The sequence below is a fragment of the Platalea leucorodia genome (assembly GCF_965183815.1).
Source record: "Platalea leucorodia genome assembly, chromosome: 7".
Classification (NCBI taxonomy): domain Eukaryota; kingdom Metazoa; phylum Chordata; class Aves; order Pelecaniformes; family Threskiornithidae; genus Platalea; species Platalea leucorodia.
In genome coordinates, this window is record NC_138829.1 from 66,772,789 (window position 1) to 66,785,038 (window position 12,250).

Genomic DNA, 12,250 nt, shown 5'->3' on the forward strand with positions numbered 1-12,250 from the left:
AGTCAAGCAGCACTACCCAGGCCGGCACAAAAATAGCCAGTAGATGAGTATAGGCAGCGCTCATTCAGCTCTGGCACCGAGCGTGGAGCCACGTGGCTTTCTTCCTCGCTGCCGTGCTTGCTGCACTGTTTTTCCCCACACTGGAAAATCTGAAGACTCGGGAAGAGTTCTGAAATTTTGTTACATTTGATTCCAATTTTCTATTTTCTTTTTTTCCAGGTTGCAAGTAAAATTAAGATACACATTCTTTTCTTTGTAAATGTATGCTTAGACAACAAGCTTAAGGTATGTTGTCTAAGCCTTAGTTTGTGCCTAAATTTAGTAAGAGGATTTTTTTTTTTCAGTAGGATTATTTTTGTGCTTTTTCTGTTGTCCTGAATGCAAGTGTGGAACTAGACGTTACATCTGAAAGCAATCTTATCTAATTCTTTTCATTAAATCTGGGTAGCATTCACCAAGGTGAACTGAGAGATTTCCTTCTGATGGCTTTTACGTTTTCGGAGGCCAAGTTCATCAGATTACAGTTGAATTTCTAAAATGCAACTATTTCATAAAGAAGAATTGGCAAGTTCAAATACTTAAGAGAGTTGTCAAATCGGGGTAGTTAGTGATTCAGGGTAGTTGATTTATGCCTAGAATTTAATTAATTTCTACAGGATTACTTGTGAGCAATTTGTCAGGAGCATTTGGATGTTCAGACACGCTGATTGGCATGACTGAACAAACAAACTATAGGTCTGCAAATGTCTCGCTCTGTGTTTATTCTGAATTTAACTCCCTGTTGCTACGGAGCTTAAAGTACTTATTCCACAGCCTATGGTGGTGTGGATTCAGTTAGCACTGAAAGACTGAATGCAGTTTTTGTCCTTTCTTTGGTGAGAAATTAGGCTGATTTTTCACAGTGGTAACAACCATAGGGGTGTGTGTATATGTATTTATTCACTACACTCAGTTGTTTGCAGCAACTTTCGTGCTTCATCGTGTCAGTTTGATTTTGCCCATAGGCTGTAGCAATGTTGGCGCTTAATTCCTGCTATGACAGATGCTTTTTAGAGGCAGTCTTTCCTATTATGGCACTAAGTTCACAGAATTAAGGTTTTGCCATGAAGCAATCCTTCTAATGTGCCATTTGTCTGCTTGTCAGTCCTTCTGTGGCCATAGGAGTTGTATACCTGAACCTGCAGGATTGTTGTTTCAATCGTTAGTATTTTACAAAATGACATTGTTTGGGCTCTTGCCTTGCCTGTGTTAAGGAGGGTGCAGTGACTGTGGAGCTGGCTTGACAAGTTGGGCAGAACCGTAAGAAGAGGAGTAAAGGCAATATTATTTTATACTTTCCCTTCTCTTCAAAGTTGGATTCTTCTGCCATTCCACTAATGATACTTTAATTCCCTGGAAGGTCAGCTGGCTTTTGCCACCCTCTGTATAGGCAGTCTCAATGCATAAACTCTGATACCTTGTCACAATTCTAAGGGTTGTTAATAGACGCTATTCGCCCAGTTCCTGTTCCCGAATTGCCAGGGAATTACCTTATTCTGTATAATAACATAGGGAGGGAAGAGAAAGGCTCAAATGTCTGTGTCTTTGGCTGGAGTGCAGCTGGCTGCTGCCTCGCCTTGAGACATCCATTTCATAGTTTGTGGCCATCCTGGATGAGCAGCTGTGGGGCTGCATCAGAAGCAAGAGGTGCCCAGTGCTGTGGGCTCCAGAATTCCTCAATTCAGTGAGACAGGACTTTTTTTTTTTTTTTCTTTTTTTCTATTCATGTAAGACTGTTGCTAGTTTTTGCTATGAAATGGACTCTAAGGTCAGGGGAGGTTTTCAAGCCTTCATAAGATGTTTTGAAATTACCTTGGGCTGCAGCCTGTTAAACACCTGAAGCTTTCATGCCCGCCATGACGTGAAGCTTTGCTCACAGTGCTTGTTTAGCCATGTGCTAAACAACTTTTATACTACTTTTACTTTGTAGCTGCCTACAGCACATACACAGACATTCATGTAGAACCATAGATGGTTTGTGTTTAACAAAGCTGAGGCATTGCGTTGCGCACCTTGTATCCTAAGAATTCGGTCCGATTTGAAATTTTCTTGTTGTTGTAACTTTATTTGGTGTGAAATTTAGGTTCTAGTGATATTCTGCTGTTTCCAATACCTGAATCGTCAGCTTAAATTATTTTAACAGGTGTAATTTGTTGCCTGTTAGAGACTATAGCTAGTAATAATGGAGTATTTATTTGATGATGATCAGCTCAACAATTTACCGCAAGCGGCTGAGTTATTTTAACGTGAATATCAATTTGCTGCATAGCAACGTAGTCAATATTATAGGAGTGCTTAGATCAGAGATGCGTTCAGGCCTTTTTTGTATTTTTCAGCTTGCTGGAGAACCGTTCCAGATGATCAGCTGGTTATCAGCACGTATTATCAGCTATAGGATAACGTTTGGTTTTTTTTTTTCCCGTACAGGAGCCATAATGATATTTCTCCAAGCTGCCAAAACTGCAGTTCCCATGAGAACGTAAGCCAAATAAAGAAGCTCCACCACCGAAAGGGGGAAATCCCTCACACCTCACCTCTGCCTCTCCCTTCCTTCCGCTTCGTGGCCGTGCACTCCTGGCGCTTGCCGTGTTTTGGCCTCAGCGCTTTGTCAGACGCCTCCCAGAGCTTTAACTTGCTCAGACCACAAGCTGCTTGGCCAAAGAGTCGGATGGTTTTCTGCTACGTTAGTAAGGTAATATGGCTTGGCGAAGGGTCCGGTGAGGAAGAGGGAGGGAGAAGTATGTGCTTCTGCGAGACAGGAGAGATGCAGTCTTCTCGGTAGAGAAATGATGGGCTCGCGTGTCCGAATCTGCAGCCCGAGCCCCAAAAAGCCCATCTTAAAATTCCCCAAGTATGATATTTGGGAATTCTTTAGGACTGTTAATGATGGCATTGAACTGTCTCCCACCCCATGGCCCTCATTTTTGGTGGTGTGTAGGCACACATAATGGTTGTGTAGGTTTGATGGCCTTTTTATATCATTGAGCCACTGAAATTCCGTTTTTACGGCAAGTCAATTGCCTCAAACGACACAAATTACTTTCCCGTTATAGACAAAGCATTTTTAATACTGTTGCTTATTTTTCAACTTGCCTATCCAACTAAAAATATGTTTCTTGTTAAACTCGCCTACCTGGAGAATCTTGGCAAGAACAATTATATCAATACAGCAACTAAATTTGCAATCACTTTCAAACTTTTCTGTCTCACGTTAATATCAGTACTGCTTCTGCTTAGTCAGCCACAGCAAAATGACTCAGTGAAGGTATAAAAAGCTACCCACTGCTAGTCAGCGGTGATCTCCTTGGTAGAAGAGATTTGAAGGCAATGAAAGCCTTTGGTGATACATACGATTGTTACTGATCCTGCTTAAGGATTTGGCTAAAAAGGCGGTCCAGGTGGCCTGACACCGGCAGTGAGGAGCGACTGTGTTCCCAGGATTTGGAACCACGATGGAATATTGACAGAGTGTATCTGGTGGCAAACAAGAAAGGGCAGGAATGTATAAAAAAAAAAAATAATCTGTTTTGTTTAGAACAAACGGTTGTAGACTCAGTGGAGAATTAACTGAATTAACATTAAGGGAATGTATTTCATACACCATTAGCCTAGCAGAGGTGTATGAAAAACAAAAGTCTTTAGAACCTTAAATCAGAAACAAGATTCTAATTGTGGGCACTGAAACGGGATGTTGCAGTTTAATATAAGGATAGATTACAAACTGTGACTTGGCTATTAGAAAATGTTAAGCTACCTTCTTCTGATGTATTGGCATCGTCATCTGCGGATGAGGTTGCTGGTTCCTGTTTATGGAACTGGTAAGTGTGCAAAAACGTTATTAAGTAAGAAAGAACAGCTGTAAAGAGTTGATGTAAATTAGCATACGAGAGCGTTCGTGGTCCCTGTGGAGGCGAGCAGGGCCCGGCAGGCAGGCGGCTGCGGGCCCTGCTGCCGGCCCTGGGCCGCGGCTCCTCCCGCCTGCTGGGGGAGCGTGCGCCGGGCGGCCGTTGCGGGTCGACACAAAGCCAGCGGCCGCCGGTTCCGGCCCCGCGTGCTCCCGGCGTCTGTTCCCAGGCGCTGCCCAGCCCTCGCCGCGCAGGAAGGCGGCTGCAGACGCGGCGGGGAGCCGAGCCGAGCCGGGGAGCGGCCGCGGTGGGGAGCCGCGCCGAGGCGCGGGGCGGCCGGGCCCGCTCCTCCCTCAGGCGGGGAGGCGGCCGCGGCGTCCCGGTTGCCATGGCGGGGGGCGGGGAGCCGCGGGGGCCGCCGGGAGCGCGCGCGGTGCCGTGCCGTCTGCGCCTGCCGGAGGCCGCCGCTCTGTGGTGACGGGCGGGCGGGAGGCGGCCGTTAACGGCCGTTAACCGCCGCCCTCTCGCGCAGGTGCCACCCGCCGCCATGAGCAGCGGCGCCCGGACCCGCGGCAGGAGGAGGAGGAGGAGGGCCGCCCGCCTCAGCCCGCCGTCCTCCGCCAGCTCCGAGGGCGAGGAGCCCCTCAGCCCCTCCGGCTGCTCCCCGCTCTCCCCCGCGTCCCGCCCCAGCTCCCCGAGCGGCGAGGAGGAGGAGGAGCGGGCGGCGGCCTCCCGGAGCCGGCGAGGCGATAGGTAACCCCTGCGTCTGGGCCCAGGTTCGAGCGGGGAGCTCGGGGCCGCCCCTTGCCTGAGGAGCCGGACTCCCCTGCTCGCCTCCCTCCGCCTGAGGCCTTCGTTGGGGACGGAAGATTATTTCACATAAACATATTTGTTTGTATAGATAAGCGCTTTAGGTACCTCGTTCCCTTTTAATGATACCTTGGGAAGTCACAGGTTACGGCAGTCTCTTCTATGGGCAATTGAGTATTTTCATGGGTTTGTAAAAGATCTGTAAGCTGTTGACCTGAGCCTCAGGGTCTTTGCAAGTTAAAAAGGTACAGCCGTCATCCTTTTAAATGTTCTTACAGACTAAAGGGCTGTTTTGCCTAGTGTATATAGCTCTATCCAGGGTCAGTTTTGTGTGTATGCATTGCACAGTTCTTGTTCCCATGGCTTCATTTCATTCCCTTTTAATTATATGCAAACTTAATATGTCTTCTTTCCCTTGGGATCTCCTCTGCTTGACAGGAGAATAAATAATTCTTATTCCTCCCTTTAAAATAGAAGGGGGAAGAGCAGGGAGTGCCTGTCTCATTCTGGAATACGACCTTTGCAATGGAGACTTCGCAGGTCTGTGCAGTGACCGATGTTGGATGTAACTAGCAAGACTGAGCTGAGCTAGGAGTGCCGGTGGGGTAAGGGAAGGGCAGCTGAGCCTCACAGGGGTGCAGGGTTCCAGTGTGGTTCTCAGACTTCCATGGAGAGCAGGGAAGGAATACGGACCACGTTGAACTTTTCTTAGAAGCATTTCTTGAAAAAGGTGCTAGAAGTCCAGGGAAAGTGTTCAAATGTAGTCAGAAATAGAAGCTTCAGAGTGAAAAGGATGTTAGCTTATGGTCCCTCCTGTTTCAGGCTTTCTGTTACCTCTCCTTTTTCCTTCTCAGTAAGCAGTTTTGTTAATGTACCTTGAAGTTCTGTAGCACTCAGTTCGAACTACTACGTGTCTTTGCTGCTTGAGATGCTACTTGAAACAGCTCTCAATTTTTGGGCCTGTTGCTGCAGTATTCCCTGGCAGTGGTAAGATGCAACTGAAGACGACTTCTGTTAGGGCCTAAGTTGGAACAGTCTCATGAAACTCTGCGGGCACAATATATACTTCACTCATGCAGACACTGCATATGAATAATACTGCTGCTGTGTTGTAGTAAGTGTCTACCAAATGTTCAAATAGCAGCTTCCGTGTATAACTGCCAAGATCTCAAAAGAATCATAATAAAAAACACTTCTTCTTACACAGCCGCTACCCCCCCACGTATGCACACGCTCTCTGAGTCTTTTTGTTGTTGTCCTCTTGAAACTACACAACAATTAGCCGGAGGCAGACATTTAACGTGGGAAATGCAATATTTGCAAAAGAGAAAGGCTGAAAACAAGGCCTTGTGAAATGGTGTTAGGCATTTTCATACTTTCATTATGGATCAGTGTTATGTTTGATGGCGTGAGTTAAGTGAATATATGGTAAATGATAATCACAGTGTTTTCTGTTAATCAGACTTCAGTTCTAATGCCAAATGTATCTAATTTGATTTAAGATACTTATTTAAAAACAAATGTGCACTTGAGAATGTGGTACTTTAAGACGTCTGTTATTTTAATTATTCTGAGGAAGGTCATAGCAGTGAACATGCTAGCATTTCAGAAAATGGTCCCCTGAAATTCAAGATCTGTGTGGCTCAAAATACATAATCAGTGTGCGGGAGGTGTGTGTGTGTATGCGACCGGTGGCTGGGATGCGCACTGACAAGGATTGGGATTCCAGCTCCCGTGCAATCTTGAGAGCTTTAGGCACAGTACTGAAAAAGAGGGGAAATGTTTCTCCTAACAGCTCTTTATATTGAGGTTGTGTTTGCCTCTGTTTAAACTTCATTTTCTGTTATTTCTTACTGGTATACAATAAGTTTTTAATTTATTAATGTGAATTTTTTTTTTTTTGAGAAGTTAACAGCTTGAACTTTATAATTACTAATACAAGAAAACACATAGTAAATATTCTTTTTCTTGATTCATTCCTTCTACTAGTACTTTTTCTCAGGTTGGTCTAATACGTCAGCAATATTCTAGTACAAGGTGCCATAATGCAAATTGTGCACAGCAAAAGAATGTATTGAGGAAGTATCCCTGCCCAAAATGTCAAGTCCGGACAAAGTTGCATTGGTTTCCTGAATTTGAATGCATAATACTTTTATCCTTATCTTTAATAAACTTTCAGAGAGTTATTTTCTAACAAAATGTGTTATTATGCATTCTTAAGTTGCATCCCTTATTATATGTACCTGTTTAAAAACTGTCTCTGTTAAATTTTTGGTCTTTGTTAACGCTGTAGCACAAAAGCCCCAGGGTGCAGCAGAAGGCGTTGGACACCGCTGGGCTTAGGAGTGCTTCGCCTGTGCTGCTTCTGTCTGTGCACTCTCTGTGTGTCGGGGTGTCCTGTCAGTCCCGTTGTGCTACGCCTCTGTGGCAGCACAGTATATAGAGGGTTGGGGGCTGATTCTGTGTGGGGAAAACAACCCTCTTCCAGGTTAGTTTCAGTGTGAATCAGTTCCCCTGGACTCGTCACGGCTTGACCAGCGAACGGTCGTGTTAGGGCACACACGTGTGGATAACAACAATGGAGAAGAGTAGGACAAAACTCCTTAGCACTGACATTGTTCCCAAATGCTTTGTATCACAGAAATATATTTAAAGATTACTGGGACGTAAAACATTTTGCAACAGAGTATTGCTGTTCCCTGTGAATACATAATACTTTTGTATTGATAAAAAACAGATATCTTATGCTTAAAAGATTTATTTCAGGAGCATTAACGTTACATGCTTGTTTGGATGCCTCTTTTGTAGCTTAAATTCAGCAAACAGAATTACTCACTGTAGTGAAGTATGTACGTAGATAGGTATTTCCAGAGCCTGTAAGTCCATATAAAATACTGAAGTGAAGTCTAGTTTCACTGTTTTGTTGTTAAGAAAAAAATTCTGTATAAGACACAAGAAATTTTACAAAGAAATCTATTGGCGTGTTTTCAGTTTCCATTGACTTGGAGCCTAATATACTGTTTTACTTATGAGACAGTACATGTATAGAATATTATAAAAGATATTTCTGGCCTGGGGCTAGGATTGCTGCATTATTCATAAGTAAAGTTGTTATGAGTGAGTTATGCAAGGTATCCTATTAAAACTCTAATAGAACCTTGTATAATATCATCAAGTATTGTATGTAAGCCATATTTCATAAGTGTGTTTCCTCTTGTCCTGATTTCAGCTGGGACAGAGTTAATTTTCTTCCTAGTAGCTGGTCTAGTGCTGTGTTTTGGATTTAGGATGAGAATAATGTTGATAACACACTGATGGTTTAGTTGTTGCTAAGTAGTGCTTACACCAGTCAAGGACTTCCCAGCTTCCCATGCTCAGCCCAGTGCACAAGGAGCTGGGAGGGGGCACAGCCAGGACAGCTGACCCAGACCGGCCCAAGGGCTATGCCATACCCTATGACGTCATGCCCAGTATAGAAACTGGGGGAGTTGGCCGGGGGGCAGCGATCGCTGCTTGGGGACGGGCTGGGCATTGGTCTGCAGGTGGTAAGCAATTGCATTGTGCATCACTTGCTTTGTATATTATTGTTGTATTATTATTATTATTACTATTACTATTACTATTACTATTACTATTATTCTATGTTATTTTACTTCAATTATTAAGCTGTTCTTATCTCAACCCATGAGTTTTCTCACTTTTACCCTTCCAATTCTCTCCCCCCTCCCACCGGGAAGGGGAGGGTGAGCGAGCAGCTGTGTGGTGCTTAGTTGCTGGCTGGGGTTAAACCACAACACCTCTGAAAGCTTTTTAAGCTGGAAAACTTTACCTATTAGAGTGAATGGATTCTTAATGCTGAGGTTGCTTGATCTCATGATTCCAATTCTATAGGACTTGAAAGAAGAAAAAATATTCTTGATTATCCTTTCCTCATGCTAAAGGCCACTTGATACCTGGAGCCTCTCTGTGACCGAGGACAGGATGTTAATGTTAAATCTCTGATTTACCTTGGTTTCCATATGTGAGAAGGAAGGTGACACTTTGCTGTTTCTGGTGTTAGTTTTTGTTTAGTTCATAAACGGTAATGCTTGAATCTGTTCCACAGTTTGGAACAGGGGAAAAAAAAAAATCACTAACAAGCTAGAATGTAATAAGTAGAACATAAGGGGGATGGTCAGAGGTGCACTATAAATGCCATTTATCCATTCTGGAGATTACTAAGCAAGTAGAAAAATGATGTCATCATTGTCACAACATGCCATAAAAGAAATGTCATTTTTCAAGGTAGTAGCACTGCTTAAGTTTTCAGTCAAATAGATTACAGATAATATTCCTCTACATTTCTCTTTCAGGAAGGCTGAAGACTCTGAAATAGCAGGGAGGAAAAAAGAGTCACCTTTGAAAGATACTCTTTCACCATGGGAGGAATGGTTCGTTGGCAAAGAGAAGGAACTACGTGCCCGCTTACAAGCTAGAGCTGCAGAGGTGAATACGTCCAATTGGCTTGATGTTAAGTCTAGTAGAAGATAGCAAGCAGAGGATTTTTTTTTTCTTTTGGTTATGGAAACACAAGTAGTTTTGTCCATTATTTTTTAGTGTCTTGGGCCTCTATACTGTTTGTGTTTTTGACGATGCTGACATGATTCACGCTATGTGCATTCTCTTTTGCTAAATGCTATGCTTCATTGACGTGGTGCTGTATAATATTTTGCTTATCCAGTTGTCAGGTAATGGTTTGAGTTTAAAGGATTAAAACATATTTATATAATTGGTACCTTGATTTTCATCATGGGTATGTACACCTGCATGTAGGTAGTAAAGCACGACAGGGCGTGTGCTGGGTGTAAGTATGTCAAGCTACTTGGTTAGATACGAGGCACAGTGTTGTTACCCATCTAGTGTGTAATTATGCAACTGTTTGGTGTCCTTTCCCAGGATAGGTTTCCCTGTCCCAGCATTTTTTTTTCCCTCCTTCAATCTTTTGCCCCCTTGCAGATGAACAGTTCTTGAATACTGGGGCTGGGGCAGAATTAAGTGAGAGCGCTGTATCTTTTCTTGATTAATATGTGTGGTGGGTTGACCTTGGCTGGATGCCAGGTGCCTACGAAAGCCACTCTATCAGTCCCACTCCTCAACTGGACAGGGGGGAGAAAAGCCTCATGGGTCAAGATAAGGACAGGGAGAGATCACTCACCAATTACCATCATGGGCAAAACAGGCTCGACTTGGGGAAATTAGTTTAATTTATTACCAATGAAATCAGAGTAGGATAATGAGAAATAAAAACAAATCTTAAAAACACCTTCCCCTTACCCCTCCCTTCTTCCCAGGCTTAACTTTTCTCCCAATTTTCTCTACCTCTTTCCCACCAGTGATGCAGGGGGATGAGGAATGGGGGTTGCGGTCAGTTCATCACACGCTGTCTCTGCTGCTCCTTCCTACTCAGGGGGAGGATGACTCATGCTCTTCCCCTGCTCCAGCGTGGGGTCTCTCCTATGGCCCACAGTCCTGCATGAACTTCTCCGACGTGAGTCCTTCCCACAGGCTGCAGTTCTTCACGAACTGCTCCAGCGTGGGTCACTTCTGTGGGGTGCAGTCCTTCAGGAACAGATTGCTCCAGTGTGCAGTCCTGCCAGCAAACCTGCTCCAGCCTGGGCTCCTCTCTCCATGGGTCCACAGGTCCTGCCAGGAGCCTGCTCCAGTGTGGGCTTCCCACAGGGTCACAGCCTCCTTCGGGCATCCCCCTGCTCTGGTGTGGGGTCCTCCACGGGCTGCAGGTGGAGATCTGCTCCACCATGGACCTCCATGGGCTGCAGGGGGACAGCCTGCCTCACCATGGTCTTCCCCAGGGGCTGCAGGGGAATCTTTGCTCTGGCACCTGGAGCACCTCCTCCCCCTCCTTCTTCACTGACCTTGGTGACTGCAGAGTTATTTCTCTCACATATTCTCGCTCCTTTCTCCAGCTGCAGTTGCACAGTTGTTTCCACCCCCACCTCCAAATACGTTATCCCAGAGGTGCTACCACCATTGCTGATGGGCTTGGCCTTGGCCAGCGGCAGGTCCGTCTTGGAGTCAGCTGGCATTGGCTCTATCGGACATGGGGGAAACTTCTAGCAGCTTCTCACAGAAGCCACCCCTGTAGCCCCCCCACTACCAAAACCTTGCCACACAAACCCAATACAATATGTTTGTAGTTGCAGTTGATTAAATGATACTGTTGTTTAAAGCCAAACTGGAAGTATTGGGTAGTGGTTAGAACAATCACATCAAAGTTAGATCATTTCTCACTTTAGTTATTGATTTACTATTTGACCTTGAGCAATGTCCTAACCTTTCTGTGATTCACTTTATCTGTAAAGTGAATATAACATACAGCAGTTTTATGTGGGCTACCTCATGTTGTTTATAAAACACCCACCACTGGAAGGTTCTGGAACAGTCTTTCAGAGGTCAGCATAACACCAAAATAGTTTAAGCCTGAGGAGTATGTTCTGATCCATTAATATTCACCACATGTTTCATGACTTCCCCTTTCGATTCCAGTTTGATAATTGTCTCTCCCTATTTTGATTTTTAAGTACAAAAACCGAGCCAAAATAATTTCTGGTGTCATGTAGAAAATGTGGTTTGTGTATGGACTTCTCATGTGGTCTTGATGAGGAACCAAAGCAATTTATTCTTGTGTATCACACAATAGCATTTATACAGTACTAAATGTAATCTAGACGATGTGTCTCAACTATATGTTAAGAGCAGTCATAAGACAAGCATTACTTAAAGCCGTGTAGAAATCGGTGGAATAGGTAAATGTTTTAATTTGTAAGATTTTGAAAACATTAGATGTTAAACTTCAATGTAGGCAACTCAAATAGCTTATATCAGGGGAAAAAATACAATCAACCTTTTTGTAAGATGCCAGAAGAGAACAAAGTATGTGATTGTGATATAAAAATGTATTACTACATTTGCATATAAAAAGTTTTCTAAACTGATATCCTAAGAAACAACTGTGAAGTCCCAGATCTTTTGCTGACAGTCCGCCCTGAATGTCGGAAATGTGGGTAAACGTTTGGAGTGGATGGGGTCTTCTAAGGTACTTCCAGTGAGTGCCATCTCCTTTTACAGAAACCAGGATCCCTGCAAAATAGATGTCTCAGAACTCAAAGGAGGTGTTAGTTTCTGTAACTTTGCCTCAATACAGCAACAACTATATTTTCAAACTATGTCTGTATTGTGTTTTCTTTGAGTTCTCTGTAGGCTCCTATTTTTTCTTGATGTCTTACTAAATTGAAATTCAATGTCCTAAGAAGAGGGGGTTCTCTTTGAAACTGACTGCAGTGTAGGGACCATAAGATCAGTTTCATGGAAAAAATTCCATCTATCTATCAAGGTGTGAATTTTCATTGAAAAACAGCACTTTGTGCTAATGCTACTGTTAGAGAAGCTGGACATCTCAAATTGTCATCTTAGTCATGTTTTTTTTTTATCAGTTCATTTCCTTAGAGAGATATAAGTGATTGCATATATACTGTATGTTCTGTAAAGATACTTTGGAA

At 43.9% G+C, this 12,250-nt stretch overlaps 1 protein-coding gene across 1 annotated transcript in view; it reads left to right on the forward strand.

The window, feature by feature from the left end:
- Positions 1–4,364: 4,364 nt before the first annotated feature.
- CCDC34 (coiled-coil domain containing 34) overlaps positions 4,365–12,250 on the forward strand; it is a 49,186-nt gene continuing 41,300 nt past the window's right edge. Inside the window, exons 1-2 of the mRNA XM_082317417.1 lie at positions 4,365–4,637; positions 9,047–9,179. Of these exons, the coding sequence (XP_082173543.1) occupies positions 4,432–4,637; positions 9,047–9,179 (339 nt within the window). The 5' untranslated portion in view covers positions 4,365–4,431. The remainder of the gene's footprint in view (positions 4,638–9,046; positions 9,180–12,250) is intronic.